Raw genomic sequence first — 20,247 nt, forward strand, 5'->3', positions numbered from 1 at the left:
TGGCTGATCTTTTCGTGGATACAGGAGATAGACGGATGATGGTAGGTCATGGGTGAGTGGAGGCGCGAGTGAATTTCTCCCAAGCAGGCCTATTCAAATCGAATGGAATTCAGCGGTCGAGCTACGGCAAAATAGAAAAATGGGAAAAGTCGCATCTTGGTGGAAAAATATTGGACTGAGTAACGGCTCCTTCGATTCTGACGTTCAAAATTAGTCACCGAGGATAGTGTTTTTATTCTTTAAAGCTTTTAATATTCCCTGGTAAAGGGAGTAGCATTGGAATTATACCCGCCTTCAATCCTGCAACTAAATTGGCGCTATTAATGGCGGATGAGTTGGGAACAAGTGCTTCCCCTCCCCTCGGATTTCTTAGAATCATCCCACTCTTACGATATATTCTTGCTAATACCATGACGATTCATCTTGTCTCATGTATCAGACGGAGTTCATTCTTCACGGTGCTTTTCTTTCCTCCCCTTGCATGTCCTCCTCTGTATCGCATATGCATTAATGAACAGTTCTGAAAGCACAAACAAATTTTTTTTAGGGGTTCAGAATAAAGATGGATGAGACGTCATTTTTTTATAGGAACATTCAGGTCAGAGTACTCAACTTATTCTCAAGTATCTTCAGTTTTTTGTGATAGGAACATTTGGACTTAGGTAGATTTTTGCATAAATAATACTAGTTCTTTTGCTAAGGATTTTTTATTTTATTTTTTAAAATTCATGTGTTATAGAATGTTGTTGAATAATTTTAAAGCTTTATAGAATGATCTTGCCATGTGGTGAGGAGATCGGGGTGTTATAAATATACATGATATGGTTTTTTATTATTATGTTTTCTTGTGTTTATCCTAGTTACCAGGATGGGTAGAGTGTTCGATTAAGAGTAGGCCGGGTAATCAAGAGTAGGTTGAATCAAATTAAAACTAGGTTGAGTCATCTGTACAGGCATCCATTAGTCAACGAATCCTAACCCCTATCACTAGTGGATAATCATGAGTGGGTTCAGTCCAATTCAAACCAGTCTAAGTTGTTTGCATAGGCGTCCATTAGTCAATGAAACATGATCCCCATCACTGATGAGGTATGGTTCGTAGTGACTGCAAAGTCATATGGGGTTGTACTAGGGGTTTTCCTCTAGCTTTTGTTATTGTTGAATCGAAAAATCAAAATAGTTGGGAATGGTTTCTAGTTTGTCTAGATCGTTTTGTTATTTGAAGAAAAAAACCCTTTAATCTAATTTTAGATTGGCAAAAAGGTATGATAAGGGCAGTCCAACAACAATTTCTACCTCTAATGTTTTCATCGTTTTTGTATGCGTCATATAGTTGCTAATTTCAAAAGGATGTTCAAAAATGATACTTTGATTGCTCGCATATGGTCATGTGAAAAGAAGACAAATGTCATGGAATTGATTGGGCAACAAAGTGAGCAGGCGAAAGAATTATTGATAAAGGGGGAAGAGTCTTGAGTTCTGGTCACTGACACATGATGGCAATATTCATTTTGGTGTGATGAGCACTAACATGTGTGAGAGTTTCAATATTGTTTTTAAAAGTACTAGAAGTCTTTCTATTCAAGCATCAGAAGCAAAAACTTTTTATAGATTAAACAATTTTTTTTGTGAAAATGCATGAAAGAGCAGGAAATATGAGATCATTTTTTATTCCTTTCATTGATGCTTCTTTGATAAATAAAGTGGCTCAAGGAAAAATTTATCATGTTGATTTGAAGAACTTATACATATACCCACTTTTAAATGAAAAAAAAATAAAATCCTTGTGGCTATGCCATTGTAGTATGCTAAAAAATTAATTATGATTTCAATCAATTATATGATCCTTGGTACACAAGAGAGACATGTAGACAAACATATGTAATTGGTTTCTATCCTCCTAGAGATAGATTCCATTGGTTTGATACGAACGCACGAGTTGTTCCACTTATTACAAAGAGACAACCTGGTCGACCACGTTATATTCATATACGTATAAAAATGGATAAAGGAGATTGTGATAGTTACTTATATGGTAGATGTAAATAATCAGGCATAATACTATAAAATATCAAAATCTGCCGATTGATGCCCCAACAAACACACGAGAGAGTAGGAATAAAAGGTAAATTTTTTTATTTTTTGTGAAATTTAAGTATTGTTGTTCTTAGTTGTCTTTTATTTTTTAGTATTCTATATGTAATAATTAGTCGTTTGTTCATTTACATTGTGTAGCCGTTCTTAGTGGAAATTGTGATATTTAACCTAACTAAACTCCAGGGTTGGTTGATTTGGAGTGTTATGGGTTTTCATTGCCATGGATGTATGTCATATGGTTTAGTCATTTGTTTTTGGTTTATGGGTTGGTGGGAATCTCATACCATACAATGGACAAAGTTTTGTTCGATTTGAGTGTGTATTGAGTGTATTTGCCTCCTGCTCCGCCGCCGACTGTTGCCGAAAATGGGCCCTCCCAAGGCCGGCCGGACGATCTCACAGAATGCTTTCGAAAGCTTGGTGAAGGAAAACATGGAAGATCTCGGCATGGAACCTGATGAAGCTTTGGAAGATGCCATCCAAACCCTAACTCTTCAGGGCGTGGACCTTTCGGGTAACGTAGTTTTCATGCCTTAGCCGATTCAGATATCCTATATCTGTATAATGTAAAAATGTTTTTCAGCTAATTTTTTTCCTTCTGATTCAAAAATCGGAATGCTGAGGACGAGATCTCCTGTTGTTTGTTTATTGTCCTTTGTGCTAGTTAGTTCTTTAGGTAGTTTATTTGGTCTCTAATTTTACTAAGAAACGAGAAGTAATCGATCTTTGCGGACGGTTGTAAGTGCGAAAGAAAGTTGTCATTGTAAAAAACGAAAATGCACCATGAAGGATCAGAATGGTGAAATTTTCATTTAACTCAACGCAACGTAGTCGCAATGAGTCTGTAATCATGATCATCGAGATGTGGAAGTTGTGAGTAAAGAACTGAAAAGGTGCATGATGCATCAGAACGGGAATGGGGGTTCATTTACACTTAAGCGGCAGAATCAGGATGCTTGTCTTCCAGTGAGAAGGGAACTTGTGATAATCAACTTAGTAGTGAGACTGCAGCGCTTAACAGCTTTCTACCTTTCTTGGATATTATTAATCAATGAAATGAAGTTTCACGAGGAAAAGTTAATTAAGGCAATACCATCTGTTTTTGTTATAAATGCTACATTTCTGATGCATTCTCTTTTTATACTACATTTTAATTAGTCTAATTTCAAACTCTTTTTTGGCTGGCATAGGTATTGTCAAATGCATACCTGGAGTGACTAGTGTAAAAGACAATCCTGTCATTCAGTCTTTAGATGGACTGAGATCCATAGCTTCCAAACTAGTTGCATGTCAGCCACAGCTTGAAGATGAGAATGTTCCAACAATTTCTGATGAGGCGAAGGTTAATGCAATCAAACCAACAGAGGATCTTGATGAATTGGTTTTGCTTCTTGATAAGCTGTATGCTGAATGCTGTATTGAAACATCTGCAAATACATCGATTGCAACTAGGAATGGGGGAGTTGAAGTTGTTACTGCTCTATGTTCTGCACTTTCTGAGGGCTTTGAACGGCCCCTTGTCTCAGCCTTGAAGACATTGGCTGCCTTCCTTCATGGTATAGCCACACTTCATAGATATTGGCTGAATTATTCATTTTGCTTCTTTATTGTCATAGACCTTTATTTAGCAAAATTTCCTTACTGATCTTCTATCTTTTGTAGATGCAATTCCTTTTTGGTGCTATGAGCTACATATAAATACACACGTTTGAAAAGTAACTAGTAGTTACAAGTTTAAGGAGATAGGATGCAGTGTTAATGTTCGATAGGTGCGAAACCTTCGTCAGTTGATTCTTAATTTGTATGCATTTGCAAGTTTGTTTTACATTGCCATTTTGCTCATGATTTTGAAGCTTGAACATATTCTAAGCTGCCGTTTGTCTCTTTCTTCTCTTGTTGAAAACTTGCTGTTGAGTGCCTCTGTATAAGAAATATATTTCTTTGCTGCTGTTCAATAAGTCAAAATGTTATTTTTAAAGAGAGAAAGCTGCACCTCCTCTATACAGAATCTCAGTTAGGCAGTTTAGGTGATCAACAGCTTTGTCACTGTCAATACCCTCCTGAATATCAATTGCGAAATGTACTAGAATTATAAATCCTTGATCTATCTCTTGGCTCACTATAATTCTTCTTCTTCCATGGGCTTAATTATATCATTCAGTTTCTGCTTCTCACTTTGCAGACCTTCAGAGTACTGAAACATTTAGACAGAGTGATGGCCCAAAGATTGTAGTGACCATACTAAATGCTTACAGTCAAAACGAAAACATTTTGGAAGGTGGTTTTGCTGTTGTTGCTGCTGCAGCAACTGGTAATGAGATCCTCAAGGAGTCTTTCATGGAGTTGAAAATTGATGAGCTTTTCCTCCAAATTATGACGGGGGAGACCAAAACAAACATTCAAAGTCTCTATGATGCTTTACGGGTCCTACTGACACCTGATGATAACCGTGTTTTAGCATCTCAAGTATGTATATTCTCTTGCATTGTAACTCCACTCTAGGATCTAATAAATTTATGTGGTGTCTAGTGTAAATAGAAAAAATAGATATATTGTGGTGAAATTTTGTAGCCCTATATTTCAGTGCATCTCTAAGAATTCTGGTAACTAACAAACATATGCAAATTCAGGTATTTGGTTATGCTCGAAGATTTGCTAAAATTGGAATTGCACGACCTCTTGTGGAGGTAATTCATGAAGGGATCAGTTCACCAAGAATGGTTTCAGCAAGCATTGCTTTGAAAACCCTGGCTGTTAATGTAAGGAACTTTCTTTTTTCCTCTCATTCAACAATTGTGTAAGTTAAATCCATGGTTTTCCATTTTCAGTACTGGTACTTTGACAGACATCTAAAAAGCCCATTATGAACCAGTCAAATAAAATTCTTTCTTGGGTTATAGAAAACTGTTTCTTGAGAAAAAAAAAACTTTTTTTTCTAGATATACCAGAAACAATTTTGAAAGTTTCAAATTTTTTTCCAAAACTTCAAGAAAATATTTCTAAAACTTAGGCAAATTTTTTGTTGAAGTGCAATGGAAACTTACCTAAACTTCATATATAGTTTTTCGAAAAAATAATAACACTTTCATCAAAACCATCTACTTGCTATATATATATATATATATATAGACATATATCTTCAAATTGAATAGGTCAAAATGAAAATTTTAAATTATTTAGTTTGAATAAATTATTGAGTTAAGTCAAATATTTACCAAATTATTTAGTTATATAATATTTATTTTATTAGGAATTTACTACAAAATATTTTTAAATAATTTATTTTTTATATATAATATATTTAATAAATGGAGAGCAGGTTGGACTCAAGTCTGGCCAACTTTTGGGTTACACCCAACTTTTGCTTTCTTAGAAAAGGTTACACTATTTATAAGAATATCATTTACTTCATCATATTCACAACAATGCCACTATCTCCATTTTATTATTAAAAATTAAAAAATAAATAATATCAAATGAGCATCAATCATAAGTGCATGGGATAACAAATAAATTTAGAATAAGAACAAATCAAGTTTTAAGTCATTCAATTCAAATTTGATGGTCATATTAAAAATTGAGTGCATCTAGCTTAGATTTTCATAGAAGCTTCTCCAAAAATTCCTATCTGTCTCTATTGTTATTTTCAAGTCTGGTAAGTTTTTCTGATTCTTTCCTCAATATAGAAACTCTTGAATAAAACTAAATTAAAATAAAATAAAATAAAAATATTTTCCAATGCTATTGGTTCAATTACAGAAATAAGATAAAGATAATAATCTAAGTTTGATCAATGGGCATAATAGGTTAATGACTTCGTCTGAAGTCCTGCTTACATTTTATGCAATCTAATCAAGCTAAAAGAAAAGCCAAAAAAAAACAAAAAAAAAAAAAAAAAAACGTTAATTGTATTACAAAAGACTGTGCAAGTCAGAAATTTTATCTGTCTTCTGAGACAGTTTATCACTATAGATCCTCCTAAATTTTGCCAAAAAATTAAGATGGAAAAACCGTGAATTATAGTGGCTAATGTACTTGATATTTCATGTCAGTTATGTTCATGGCTTCCCAGACATTCAGGGTGATCTGGGCAGTCAAGCTCTGTACCGTGTTGTGTGTACGAAATCCTCGCATAAGACATTAGTAATATGGTGAACAATGATAATAGAAAATATTCTGCTGAATGACATTTGTTCAGCCTATACAAAACTTAGACATTCACTACGTTTATAAATCCCTTATTTGGAGTTAATTGATGATCAGTCTTATTGATGGCAGCTTCGGCTGTCCCTCTAACACTACTTATTTTCAGGAAGAAATTTGCAAATCTATTGCTGAATACGGTGGGATTGATGCAATTCTTCATTGTATTGACGACACTAGCAAACAAAACAATAAAGCAGCAGCAAAGGCATGCTGCTCTTTACTCTCTAAGGTTAGCAATTGTTGTTAGTTATTTTCCAAGTATGAATCCAGCATGCAACTTCAAATTTTATTTTATCTTCATATTCTAATGCCCTATTTGTTCATGTCGCAAGTTGGCAGGAAGTGATGCCAACAAGAGTATTATTGTACAGAGTGGGGGACTAGATAGACTAATGAAGCTTGCATCTACATTTTCTGATGATCCATCTGTGTTGCAAGAGGTACAAAAAGTTCAACATTTCACATATGTGTGGGTCCTCACGAATGCTTTCTTTTTTCTCTTGATGTTGATCATTGATACAGATCTACATCCACTATGATGGATTAATCTTTTCTGGGCAGGGGGATTGTTGTGTTTTGTAGGTTTAAGTTACATGAGGATAAATCCTTACCAGGGTATGGCATGATTTTCAGTGACACGGTACTCTTATTTACACTTTTTTTACTTTTACAGATTATCTCTATCATATGTATACTTTCACTACGGGCCCCAGATAACGCAGCTCTAGCTATAGAAGCGGGTGCTGGGGATTTAGCAATCCAAGCCATGAATAAGTTTCCCGGTGTACCCCAGCTGCAGAGACAATCGTGTTTCATGATTCGTAATCTTGCAGTCAGGAACCCAGAGAACAGGTTAAACTAACCTATGTCACTGCTTCTTTGAAGTCCTTTTCCTTTTATTATATTATTTTGAAGCATTAAGTGCATTTCATAGATGATGTCTTCTTCACTAGAATGAAGAGCAGAATGTGTTATTTGTTTTACAGAACAATTTTGCTCAATAATGGCGTTGAGAAGATCATCAGAAAGGCCAAAGAGAGTCATGAAAGCTGTAAGGATGCTGCCGTTGATGCACTAAGAGATTTGGGACTGGATAACTACAATACATGAATTACAATGCCTTCTGGTGGCGTGTTTTGAAGCAATGGGGTAATTTGCTAGGAGTGAGGAAGAATTTTCTGGTTCTGCTTGTCGAAGTTTTATCACCTTAGTTGAAAAGACGAGAACAGTAATGCCTTTTTTTCTTCTAAAAACTTTTTTAAAGCATTTATTTAATGCAATTAATGTATTACTGAATACATGGTTTAGATTTTTGACAGAAGAGAACAAACGGAAGGTATCAAAACCATGGCTGCATAGCTCGGCAGAGGACAAACAACCGAAGACACCACCAGGTTGCAGAAACGCAGGCCTATCTGCAAAAACAAAGCTCCCCGACATTCTAAACCAGCAAACCGCGGATATTCCGCCAACCAACCACACCTTACGATAAGAACAAGTTAAAAAAAATCCTTTAAAGCCCCTGGAAATGAAAACTCGAACATAACACAATGGAAAATCAAAATCAGTCATTTGATGGAGCGGAAGATGACTCGAAATCCGAAAGCATAAACAAGAAGGCTGAGCTGAAAGCAGCCCTGTTTGAGTTGGCACAAACTAAGAAAGCAGTGGAGCAAGCAAGGGAAGCGGCTGTCAGATCATGGCTAGATTCGAAGCCCTTGTTTGATGAACTTGATAAGATACAATCAGACCTGTCCAAAGCAAAATCAAGAGTATCCATGGCGACCATCACCATTTCCACCATTGAATCCCAACTTGAGGCCACAAAAACAAGTCTCGATACTAAACAGGAGGAAGAAAGAGATGAGAGGAGAAGGATCGAGGAAATCAGGAGAAGCTTGGATCAAACGCGAGGGGACATGGCAAAGCTTAAAGTGGAAGTCACTGATGAACGATTAGCTCGAACAAAGCTCAAACAAGAATATCGTTTCAAAAGACAGTCGCTGAAAGCCCTGCAGCTAATGCATCGAGCTGCTAGGATGGAGTCTGATGCATACAGAGCATCAGTTGGAGCTGCACTTAGCTACATAAAGCATTCAAAAATGGAAAATCCAACTGTAGAATTATCGTCAGAAGAATATTATGAGTTAATCAGAAAGGCAAATGAGGAGACGACCCTTGCAGATTGGAGAGTTTCTGTTTCTATGGAACAGAGACAGACAGCTGAGAAACAGCAACAAGAGGCATTAAGAAGATTAAATGAAGTGCAAGCACCAAACAAACGGCAGAAAAAATCAAGCGAAATAGTAGAAGAGCAAGACTACATCAGAAACCAGCAGCAGTTGAGGCCTTCAACTTCCCAGCAGAACCATCCACCTCAAGCCAAGGACACAGAAAAGTTCATTAGTGGTCACGAGGTTCCACAAAGAATGAGAGTTTCCAAGAGTAGCAGCAGAAACAAGAAAGTTACAAAGAAGAAACCATCTGTATTACATCATATAAGAAGCTTTCTTCTTCGACATATACGAAATTTTTTTGGATAACCAGCAACAGAATTCATTGTAAGATACCAAATCACTGGTATACTGTTAACTTTGCAACTTTGTTTAAGAATCCAACCAACAAAAACTGGTTCAGGCAGGAGTGAGTATACTTGTATTTTTCTGCAGGGGATAAAGAATTCTTCCTTCTCCCACATGAAAAACCTGCACGTATCCACATAACAAAGATACTCTTTTAAGTTAAAGACAGAAGAATAATTGTGTATAAGTAAGCTTATTTTACATTGCACATTTTCAGAAGTTTAAATCTTAACAGCCAAATAACATTATGATGAACCAATTTCTTCCGGATGCAGCTACCAGAATAGGAAATAGAAAAGAGGAGCAGAATATTAAACTTGTTAAAAAAATCGGTAGAAATGGTAAACTGAGTAGAGAGAAAAAATTTATTTCCAAAGCTGTAAAAATGAAAAGGAAGTGCTACAAAAGTTATATTGAACAGACAGGAAACTCCTGAAAATCTTGAACAGAACATCTAAAGTTTGGCTACTTACACAAAATAGGGGAAATTTTTAAAGAAGAAATTTTTTTATGCATGGTCAACTGACAAATTTTATAAACTGAAATGCTTCTGAACCCTTTCAGAAATGGAATGCAGGGTAGGCCAGTAGCGCCAAGGGGGGGAAGACGATTCCGACCCCCAGCTAATAACGACACTAGGTCTACTACCATGTGACTTTTAAAAGGCTATAATAATTTTTCCTCCAAAATTTCAACAAGTTTCAGTACTGAGTTTTCAGGGAGATGCTACCAATTTCTGGTAACAATGGTTTCAACCAGTTGACTTAGTTCAGTTAGCTATTTACATTCAGTCTATGGAATAGAAAGATTGAAAAGCAAAGTTTAAAGCCATACTGGTCGACCCAGTAATTCAATGTGGATAGAAATATTAGAAACCACCCAACCACTGCACCAAATCAAGACCCCACTGAGGTTCTCAAACACTGGTCCTACTGTTAGGTGCCAATTATCATAAACAACTTTTGAGTGTGAAGAAGTCTAATTGACAACATGAATAGAAACTATCTAGTGCTGCACTATTTTTTTTCAATGTGAAATTTTATTTCAAGCCAGAGGCAAAGGAAACAAAAGTTAGGTGGGGGGAATGTTGCACTTTTATTTTCTGCATACATTGTGTATATTCGTAAACCAGTGTGCTCTTGTCATTTCAAAGATCATTTTGTCTGACTACAAAGACTTGTATGATGCAAGTGTTATTAAAAAAACATCCTTTATAACAAGTAATAGTAAAATAGTAATGCCATAGTCACAATCATTTCACTCAATATTAATCCTTATCACTCTCCTAAAACCTTCAACTTATTACCATGAATGGAGAAAACTTATTTTCCAAAAACAAAATTAGAAAAGTGATGAAAATGAACGTGATGAACTTCTGACCTCTATTTTATGAGTTTTCCAGAAAATCATGGAACTATACAACAATCCCATGAAAGAACCAAGGATTCATTAACCATGTTAGCTGGACTAATCCCATATGGATTAGTGTCAGGAGAAATCCTGTGGTTATTAATTGGGAAAACACCTCCAAATTTTGGCTAGTCATTTTAGAATGAACTTTAACTCAACTTTAACATAGCATCTGAGTAAGACATCTACATTGTTGGGCTGGTTCATGCCCCAATTAGTTTGTACCCCAATTGGGTTGTTCATGTCTCAAGCCTGTTAGCCATTTGTGTAGTCTGAGACAGGGAAGGGCATTTTAGTAGGAATAATCCTAAAAATTAATATCAGAAAAATCATCTGGTTATTAGTTGGAAAAAGACTCCCGACCTTCAGCTAATCATCTTAGGATGGACCAACACCAAACTTTACCAAATAAAGACACACCATTAAGTGTGCTCGGGAACAGCCCCCATATTGCAGTTACAACTTACAAGAGTGGGTAAAATTAGTCATTTTTTTAAAACTTTAAGATAACCTGTCTTCAGTTCCACAAGTTTTAGTGTTTTATTCCCTATATTCTGCGATCTAAAACCACTTATTTTATTATTTAACAAGCATGCATAACTTATCATATAAGAGAATCATTATCTCACTGCGCTGTTCTTTAAGTGTCTTCCCATGCCCCATCTAAATATCATAACAGGCTTCTAGTGACAGTCTCACAAAGTGTCATCCAGAACCAACAACGAAGTATCACTACAACATTTTCAGATGAAGTGAATGGAGTTCATAACAAAATTAAGGAATCATACATAACTCAAACCTTAAAAACTAAATATAATTAGGTTCGAGCAGTTGTTCCAGATTTGGCTGTCAAAGTGCATTAAAAATAAATTGGGGAGTGGATATGTCTCTAAAGAAGACAGCAAATAGTGTAAAGAACCGTCTTGGTTGAAACTGGTAGGATCTAAATAGTATAGCATTCATTTATTCAAGAAGTTTGAGTACCTGCAATTTATTTAAGAGGTAATGGTAATAATTGTATAGGGTTATGGTTGCTGTATAAGGGAGTTAGGGTTAAGAAAGCTAGCTGAGCCTTCATTTTTTTTAATGTTACCTTCAATAAACTATTAGCACATGGGTTAAGTTGTGAAACCCACCAATCTTGTAATGAAGAAGTTTCTTAATAAGGGATGCATAAACAGAGAGCAGCATGAGATTGCAAACCCAAAAATATCTTGCAAGTCAATAACTGAAGAGGTAATTTCCCGATGAGGAAAAACTAAAATATCCAGAGCCAAGGACCATCTTCCTACTTCACACCAAATTCACTTTCTTCGTTAAAAACTTAAATACCCAAAATATCAGCACCACTATCAACTGAGCCCTATCAGATACAGAAAACTAAATAAAAATTTATTTCATTCATTCTCATTTTTTATGACTATTCTCGATAATTTTTTTCCAGTTTTATCATTGGGATAAAGGCTTGAATATCAACTACATCCACATTTATCATTTCTAACATCTGCTTCCAGTTTAATTACAACAGTGGTCTTGCATATCCTAGACATGCCAAATGCACAAATGTAACCTTGGGTACCTGGACTGAGGTCGAGCTAATTGTTGCCCCGTCACAGCAAACACCTGAACCATGCAACCAGAGATTAAAATTCAAACACTAAATTGACAGATATGATTTCAGAGAATTAACTTAGAAGAAACTGCCACACATTCCAAATCTAAAGTCAAGCCAGATTTGTATGGTTCCAAAGTTTCAAAAAAGAAGTAAAGAGTAAGGAACAGGTTTCCCATAGTACAGACAATTACTCACTACGCTGAAGGATAACATTCACTTGAACATTCTGGAATATGCCTTTCTCTCCAGCTCCAGTCTATCAGCTATCTGAAATCCATTTACGCCTTACAGTATAGATTCTTGAATACTAAATAAGTTTTTTTTTTTGGTTTTTCTTTTATATCAGAAAGTGAAATACAAGGGAAGCCCATGAAATACTAATATCAGTTATGAATAAACAAACCTTCTTTCTAGCAGCTGCAAGCTCCTTCTTTATCCCTCCTGAATGACATGCACAAAAGAATTAGACACCATCACTTCAGTATTTTGCCATGACAAAAGAGTCTAAGACAGTCAGCAACGAACCATCATTTGGCTCTATCTCAAATGCTTTCTTGAAACTTTCCTCCGCAGCATCCACATCATTAAGTATCATGTGTGCCTAGTAGAAACACTATTATCAGGCATAATTTTATCATTAATAACCCACGTCTCATCCTATCATGGAAAAGGGAGAGAAAAAGATTTCTCTGGCATAATCAGTAAATGTAAGGCTGCCAGCAACTTGATGCTAGAAGAGTAGAAGGATCATGACACAACTTATTAATTATTTTAACCATCTTGCATTATCAGCTCAACCTGGCAAGGTCAAAGTTCCTTGAGAGAGAGAGAAACCCATGAACTGCATCTTTTGATTTCAAGTTTTAAGATGTATGTTCATTTAGGAAATACTCACTGGCTGAACAAGCTTTATTCAACACTAAGAAGCCTACATAGTGGTCTCAAGCTGGGATTCAAGACATTGACAAACACTTGGAATTGGGCTTTAAAGAAACCTTGTATGGCAGTAGCCAGAGATCCTCCTTAATGCAATAATGGCTGAACTCCATTGAAACCAGGTCATTACAAAGGCTGATTAAAAAATAAATTAACTAAACCTCAGATTAGTTGGTATTTTCTCTGTGCATATAGGTCAAGAGTGGAAACTTATAGCAAAGACAGAAAAAGCAAAGAATTATTTCATTCCACATGCCCTTTATTCAGTCAATACTTCATCAACCATCATTAAAATTGAATAACAACAGCCACATAGGAGCAGAAGACGCTGAAATTGAGCTCTTCTTCAAAAGACCAATAACATAAAAGAAAAGGAAGCATTACCTCGCATCATTGAGAGTACTTAAAAAAATTGAGTGTTCTGGCAGGAAGAAAAAAGTTTCCCCGATGAACGATGTAAATTCTGTTTCCTCTCATTTGGTTTTATTTTTACAGGAATTTTGGCACACCATCTTTGCTTCTAAGCTAGTTTGGTTTCCTCAAAGATTTTTCATTTCTTTCAGACAATGTTTTTTCTTTATTAAATAAAGCTTTACTAATAGTCTCTCAAAAAACAATTAGAATGTACAAGAAGTCCCCGACAAGTAACAGGCGATGGGAAACTCCACTTGAAAGAGCACAGACCAGAAATACCCTTTGTGGGACAAGTAGTGCCAATGGTAATATGCACAAAAAAGAATAAAATATTCCATATACCGTTCCGATTACCATCTTGTTTTCCATTTCCGTTTCAACCCATTGTAAATAAGAGCATTGCTTTTCTGTTTATTTACCTGATCACCGATCAGGTAAACAGTTAAATAAATGGAAAACCAGTAAAAAATTAATAAAAAATTTATATAATTCTTAAAAATTAAAAAGAAAACATGATATCACTTCATAATACCTAAAGACCAATAAAAACGTCATATAACAGCATGCATATACATGTAATAAACTCATTATTAAATACGTCATCTTTAAAAATATATATAATAATTTTCTTTGTTCATTGAGGGAAATCAAGGCAGTATCTTTTTTTTTTTTTTTGCAAAGGTGCTGATTTTTATTAAGAGAAAACTCAATTGAGCAGATTACAAGGGGGGAAGCCTTCCCAAACAATGAGAGATTGCTGGGAGGTTCCAAATTTTGCCAATTTATCAGCCAAAGAATTGGCTGATCGAGGGCAGTATCTTCTATGTTATACCTTTGATACAGTAAAAATTATTTTTATACCCTTAGAGTTCAACGATAATCAGTATCATGTATTGAATAGCTATTACCTGATCCCATTCCGCTTAATATACTGTAAATGGTAACTGGGTAAATTACCTGATTAGTTAATTGGGTAAGATTGTTTATTGAATTTCCATTCTGTTTAGTAAAAGGTAAATGGAAAATCAGTTAAACAGGAAAAATTGACACCCCTACACACTAAAACATTTCCTAGATCCAAATGGACAGTTGAAAAAAGGGACTAGTTGGACCAAATTGGCTCCTAACTCTTGCAAAGCATGAGGTGGAAAAACAAATTAAAGATTCACATGACACGAAATGTCAAAACAAAAGGGACTACACAAGCATTAAGTAAACGAAAATTTGCCAGAAGAATATTATGCAGTTAGATCACTTTGAAGTGAAAGAAAATAAGAAAACACAAATATCATTCAACTTTCACACTTTATTTTAAAAAAAAAAACAAATATCATTTAACAAATTAAAAAGAGACTATAAATGTACGAATCAAATAAACAGTTTCAATAATTAAAATTCGCAACAATTTTATTTTTGTAGTGGAAAAATCTGTAACAAAATTAAATCATTTCATAGATCAGCAGAAACTTTTAAACTGAAATATACTAACCTGACCTTGGCGAAACCAAGCTTTGGCATTAACTTCTCCATCACGGATTGCAAAGTCAGCATCCAATAGTGCCCCTTTAAAATCCCCTAATTTCAGCTTGCAGGCCTGTGCATAAGATGCAAAGAGAAAACAGTCAAATGCTTTAAATAACCCAAATAGGCAATTAAGGTGAGGCAGCCAAATCAAAGATCACTTTCAAACAAACAGATACCTCATCTTTTCTCCCCCACCAAAATCCCCCGAAACTTACATTTTCAACTAGAAGTCAACCTGTGACTTTCCGTTTGGATTTCAATGGTTCATTTTAAGAATATTGATCTTTCCTCTTCAAAGTATCTCTATATTAGTTAGTTCCAAAAAAAAGAAGGCCTCTCTAGTAGTTTGACTTGATGGACTTTTGCCTCTTGAATATGGAAGAAAAAACAACAACTAAATAGACTCTCCTGCAAGCACCTTTTCTTTAAATTTTGGTTACCATGCGCATTAGATCTTTTTCCCTCAGCAAGATCTGAACCCAGGACCCAGCATAGGAACAACCCCCCTCCCCCCTCTTTTTTTCCCGCATCCACTAAGGAGAAAGTCAATCCACTTCCACAAAATGCCTTACATGCGATACAAAAAATGACAAGAGCATTGATCTAATTGATGACCACCAGATCAAACTGCAATAAACAACTCTTGTTCAATGTCTATGATGTCAAACTGGTGCAGATGAAACAGCACAAGGGTTTTCTAGAGCAAATGCAACAAGAAATTTTGTAATATTCCTACACTGCTGCCTTACTGTTTTTTATAGAGGCAGAAATTTTTTAAAAGAGAAAAAAAGGGGCAGGCGCCTACAAAACTGCCTTACCTATATTTATCATTTTATTGTTCATCAGTTTTTGTTGCCAAACTGTAGTACATGGCACTATTATGGAAGAAACGGCTATAGAATAGGAAAACAGACAAAGTTATTGAAAACAATTAAAACTATAAAAATGGAAGAAGAGAAGGAAAGAAGAAAATTGCATGACAAAAGCTTAATTTTTCTATCTTTGAAAATTTATTGTTTTAGAAAAGTATTCGATTTTCGTACTTTCTATCAAGGAAAAGTTAGCAAGAGTCATTTATTGGTAGTTTCCTAGTTTCAACTGTCCCAAATAGAAGAGTTTTCTTTAGGAAAGTCTTTAGTTAGCAAGATTCATTTTAGTATTCAATTTAAAATGTATTCATTTTATTGTTCGCTGTTCTCACATTAATTAGTTGATGGAGTTCTACCTTTAGCAAGTTGTTTCTAAAGTAGCAAGTCATAATTTAATTGTAATTAAAAAAATTCGGCCTAGGGTAGTTCTATTGTGGTGATGAAGCTTATTTTAGTAAATGCATAGTCGTTTTAGCGTTCATAAATATTAAATAGAGAGATACTTAGTAACTTTAAATCAGTTTTTGGAAAGTTAATACTTTCTTGTGAGCTGTCGGAACAATTTTGTTTCTCATCTGCATTGCTAAGAATAATTTTGTAGTGTTCTTTTTTTCTCTTGTGCCAGATCCTGCAAGTTATAAACAGCACCTGTAAACTCAAGTTCTTTTTTTTTTTAACTTGAAAAATAGGAGTTCCCTAGAGTTGAGACAGTAAGGGCTGGGTTACTCATACTCCAGCTTTGTCTATCAACTTCATTTATCAGTTTTGAAACTAAGCAAACTTATAACATATGATTATAAAGCCAAATCAACCAATTCATACTTGAATGTTTCCAATCATCATTGATTATCTAATTACCATAGCAACAGTAAAAACAGATTTATCTGTTTCACATAGCAATAGTAAAGCTTACCGAACTGTTGGTAAAAATTTGGGCCTTTGTCTTCCTCAAGTGAGAACTTTTCTCTGAACAGTTACATAACCAAAAGCATGTTAACATAAATGCTTATATTACCAGGAAGAAAGCTAGAGTCACATAAGGAAGATAAGAAGTTCACCCTCATCAATATCTTCTTTCTCCCAGCAATCATCCAAGTAACGCAGAGCCTTCCTATACTTTCTGAGGGCCATCTTGTAATCACCTTTCTGCGACAGTAATTTTCCAAATCACCACCAAAAAAAGCATTCAATTTGACCAAGTAAGATGTGTAAAACCTCAACAACAGCATTTCTCTAACATAAATTGCAAACTGTCACAGAATGACAACAAGAGGAGAATTAGTGCCTTAGGTTCAAATGTGATTTGGAGCAGGTTCCTTTTCATCTAGAACGGAACATTCTAGAATTTTCGCACCTTCGGATTTTGATTATGATAGAGAATGCAGTAAACATTTCATAAGTTACGTTAAAAATAGAATCATAAAAAAGTGCAGTATTAAAAAAGGCAAAGAAGAAAAGTAGAAGATTCATTCTAGTTGTAAAATTTAAATTATAAGGACAACCGGTAACAGGAAGAGGAAAAAGAAAAAGAAAAAGGAAACAACAGTACTTCAGGTGCTTTTACAAAATTTACCTTAAAGTGCTCATTTCCAAATGCCTTGGCAGATTCTACAGCTTCCATCCACCAAGAGATGTCAGTTGGTTTCTCATTCAAATCAGCAGGCCAATCTGGAATCATGTCACCATCTCTGAAGAAATTGGTAATCCCATCATCACTCCCCTCAGGAATTTCTCCACAATCTACAATGACAACATCTGAAGGTGGACGATCACTTTCCCCAGTGGAAGTATGCTCAATGGCACGAACCACTCCCATGCCTTTAACCACCTTCCCAAATACAACATGTTTCCCATCAAGGTGAGATGTACGAGTAGTAGTAATGAAAAACTGAGACCCATTAGTATTGGGCCCAGAGTTAGCCATGGAGAGTATCCCTTTCCTTTCATGTTTGAGTTCTAAATTTTCATCATCAAACTTCAATCCATAAATGGACTCTCCCCCCGTGCCATCCCCAGCTGAAAAGTCTCCACCTTGAATCATAAAACCTTTGATAACACGGTGAAATTTCACACCCTGCAATAGCTCATTAAAAGGTTATAAGAAAATGTTACAAGTAAGCACACTAACATAATCAGCTATATTTACAAAAAGAAAAACGGAAAGGAACTATCACATGGATCTTTCTGGAACTGAAATTCCAGCCACTGTGGTGAACAGTACAATGCTCTCCTTACAGGCAGGTAGAGACTCTACTTAATCTTATTTTTGCAGACAAAATATTAGGTAATTCCCCCAGGGAACATTTATTTTCCACCCTGTAACACCGATCCTTCTCAAATTTTTCAAATACGTTATAAGAGATATTAAGCCAAATGATTATCTGCTAATAATATGCAATTTGAAAGAGTAAGTCACACATTTACTAAATTGCTAGAATTTATTACCCATGTTAAGATAAACTTGTGGAGCACCTAAAAATTAGACTCGATTACCATATAGAATACCCAAGTGAGTGTAAAAAATTTATGATCTCATATCCAGAGGGTAAACTGTAAGTTAGACGTTTAATAAGCTGCAACGATCATAAATCCAGGTGACTTTCCAATTTAGAAAATTTATTGTAGAACTTGTGGCATAGCCTGTGTTTCCAAATGGCACAATGAAATTATATATAAGTAAAATTCTGTGAAAATATGTTTGACCGTGCATCAATTCCTAACCCAAGTCGTGAAGTTAAATCAGAAAACAACCCCCAGGGATGCACTGGATTCCAGTCTGACATGACAGCCTAAACTACTCATTCCAACATTAAACCAAGATATTCCACCATAAAGGATATCAATTCCTTTCCACACATTAATGATGTTCGGAGTTATTGCGTTGTCCCGACCACACTCCTATCTTAAAACCACTAATGATAACTTCAGAAGCACAAAAAAAAAAAAAAAAGTAAATTGGATGATCAAATGAAAGAAAAAGCACAGAGTGAGAAATAGCAACTGGGTGCTGAAGAAATCGTCGTCGCTCCAAGTTCACAACAGAAATCAAACTAAACAACAAATTTAAGAAACGAAAAAGAAAAGCCAATATTTCTTCTTCATCTCACTTAAGACTCCACGACTTCGTCCTACAAATGCTTTCAGCCAAAAGACTCGACTGACCCTCGCCTTTCAGGACAATGACCCCCTGTAAAGTTTCATTACAAATGTCATATTCAAAAACTCCAAGGGCAGATCAGTCATTTTCTGACCTCTGAATCCTCAAATAGAATCTTTAACCCAGAAGGGCAGCTCATCAACAAAAAGGCAAAGACAGACACACCCAGATACCGACCAAAGCATTGATAAAGGCGTCTATAGAAAGAAACAGAACCTTGTAATGAAGAGGCAGCCCAGTACTAACTCCAACGCCCTTCTCTCCGGTGCAGAGCGCTCTGAAATTCTCGGCCGTCTTCGGGACCACATCTCTGTACAGCTCCACCACTATCCGCCCTTCCAGCTCCCCTCCGATGCCGATATCCAAGAAGCAACGAGGGTTCACCATCTGTTCTCCCTCTCTCTCTCTTCCCCGCTATTATCGAAGGAATCCCTGAAGTCGAAAATGGAAACCCTAGAAACAACTAGCCACGCACTGACGCAGTCGCGCCACTGTCGGAATATTCAATTTCAATCGACGAAGTCGTGCATTGGGACTAAAAGTGGTAACGTGCGGAAGGGGAAGGAGACTGGAGGCAGTTGGTGGTCGGGTGACGGGCGTATCACAAGTGCAGAACCACGGTTTGAAATTCGGACTTGCCTCCTAAGGGGTTTTTCTAGGGTTTTAGGTGGGGCCGTGGTAACGTGGTGACGGAGCCCTTGACACGAGTTTAGAAGACGAAAACGGATTGTAAGAAGTAGGGACCGGACCAGATCACTCAATTTGATCGACCTAAGACCCTTCTTACCACACTGAATATCATTTTTATGGAAAATTAGGTCTTATCTTTTCCTGATTTTTTTATATTAATTTTTCATTTATTTTTAGAGCGAACTCAGTTTTATCCTGATAGATTAGACCCATTTCATGATAAACATTTAAATTACCCCTAACTATTATTATATTGCTTTAATATAAATATTTAATCTCTATAATTCAGATTTTATAGGACCCACCTGAAGATAAATAATTAAATATATCACATAAAATATTCAGTCTAATATTGATATAAATTTATTTTTTAATATCTATAATTTGCATCAACTTTATAAATTTAAAACATTTTGTATTTTCAGGGGATGATAAACATTTCGTATTTATTGTTCCATGATATAACAATAATAAATATCACTAATATTAGAAGGAATATGTGATATAATAGGTTTTCTATGGTTGCAAACTATATTATAAACTATAGTATAAACTATGGTTTAGGGTTTCACATTAGGGTTTAGAAAATTTATCAGACGAAGGTAAGTGAAATTTATGGTGAGGTACACCACTACAAGTGGTCGAAATAAAATCGAAATAGAATTTAAAAATGTTCAATTTGCTAGGGTTGTAACAAGTATACATGTTTTTGTGCAACTTAGGCAAAACTTTGGCAAAACCAGCTAC

At 35.5% G+C, this 20,247-nt stretch overlaps 3 protein-coding genes across 6 annotated transcripts; 2 read left to right on the forward strand and 1 right to left on the reverse strand.

Annotated features, from left to right (window-relative positions):
• The first annotated feature begins 2,342 nt into the window (after positions 1 to 2,342).
• LOC137939997 (uncharacterized) lies at positions 2,343 to 8,219 on the forward strand. Of its 2 annotated transcripts, XR_011110296.1 has the most exons (9): positions 2,343 to 2,611; positions 3,288 to 3,653; positions 4,280 to 4,563; positions 4,728 to 4,856; positions 6,410 to 6,532; positions 6,636 to 6,743; positions 6,977 to 7,155; positions 7,290 to 7,531; positions 7,612 to 8,219. XR_011110296.1 is itself a non-coding variant. In XM_068784889.1 (8 exons), the coding sequence occupies exons 1-8, from the start codon at positions 2,464 to 2,466 to the stop codon at positions 7,411 to 7,413; spliced, it is 1,461 nt and encodes a 486-aa protein (XP_068640990.1). In that variant the 5' UTR covers positions 2,343 to 2,463; the 3' UTR covers positions 7,414 to 7,610. The 2 variants fall into 2 exon arrangements, 1 of the variants encoding a protein (XP_068640990.1); XM_068784889.1 differs by lacking the exon at positions 7,612 to 8,219 and having other exon boundaries at positions 7,290 to 7,610.
• Positions 7,854 to 8,846, forward strand: LOC137940200 (protein WEAK CHLOROPLAST MOVEMENT UNDER BLUE LIGHT 1-like). Its single transcript, XM_068785135.1, has one exon. It carries the CDS (start codon positions 7,854 to 7,856, stop codon positions 8,844 to 8,846), a length of 993 nt encoding a protein of 330 aa, XP_068641236.1.
• Positions 8,701 to 19,553, reverse strand: LOC137939998 (peptidyl-prolyl cis-trans isomerase CYP40-like). Of its 3 annotated transcripts, none has more exons than XM_068784891.1 (10): positions 19,027 to 19,553; positions 17,227 to 17,727; positions 16,712 to 16,799; positions 16,567 to 16,619; positions 14,750 to 14,854; positions 12,436 to 12,511; positions 12,314 to 12,351; positions 12,106 to 12,177; positions 11,875 to 11,918; positions 8,701 to 9,008 (listed from the first exon to the last, which is right to left on the reverse strand). In XM_068784891.1, the coding sequence occupies exons 1-8, from the start codon at positions 19,195 to 19,197 to the stop codon at positions 12,124 to 12,126; spliced, it is 1,086 nt and encodes a 361-aa protein (XP_068640992.1). In that variant the 5' UTR covers positions 19,198 to 19,553; the 3' UTR covers positions 8,701 to 9,008; positions 11,875 to 11,918; positions 12,106 to 12,123. The 3 variants fall into 3 exon arrangements, with proteins under 3 accessions (XP_068640992.1, XP_068640994.1, XP_068640993.1); XM_068784893.1 differs by having other exon boundaries at positions 12,102 to 12,177; XM_068784892.1 differs by having other exon boundaries at positions 12,096 to 12,177.
• Positions 19,554 to 20,247: the final 694 nt, after the last annotated feature.

Source organism: Aristolochia californica, unplaced genomic scaffold (genome assembly GCF_029961685.1).
Source record: "Aristolochia californica isolate CCGP_79_NKW_82.1479 unplaced genomic scaffold, dmAriCali1.0.hap1 SCAF_9, whole genome shotgun sequence".
In the NCBI taxonomy this organism is placed as follows: Eukaryota; Viridiplantae; Streptophyta; class Magnoliopsida; order Piperales; family Aristolochiaceae; genus Aristolochia; species Aristolochia californica.

Coding starts and splice junctions, on each gene's coding strand:
- LOC137939997 (XM_068784889.1), top strand. CDS start 2,464: ATGGGCCCTCCCAAGGCCGGCCGGACGATCTCACAGAATGCTTTCGAA. Junction 4,857..6,409: donor TGAAAACCCTGGCTGTTAAT/GTAAGGAACTTT, acceptor ACTTATTTTCAG/GAAGAAATTTGCAAATCTAT. Junction 6,533..6,635: donor GCTGCTCTTTACTCTCTAAG/GTTAGCAATTGT, acceptor TCATGTCGCAAG/TTGGCAGGAAGTGATGCCAA.
- LOC137940200 (XM_068785135.1), top strand. CDS start 7,854: ATGGAAAATCAAAATCAGTCATTTGATGGAGCGGAAGATGACTCGAAA.
- LOC137939998 (XM_068784891.1), bottom strand. CDS start 19,197: ATGGTGAACCCTCGTTGCTTCTTGGATATCGGCATCGGAGGGGAGCTG. Junction 16,620..16,711: donor GAAAGAAGATATTGATGAGG/GTGAACTTCTTA, acceptor GTAACTGTTCAG/AGAAAAGTTCTCACTTGAGG. Junction 12,352..12,435: donor TGAGATAGAGCCAAATGATG/GTTCGTTGCTGA, acceptor CATGTCATTCAG/GAGGGATAAAGAAGGAGCTT.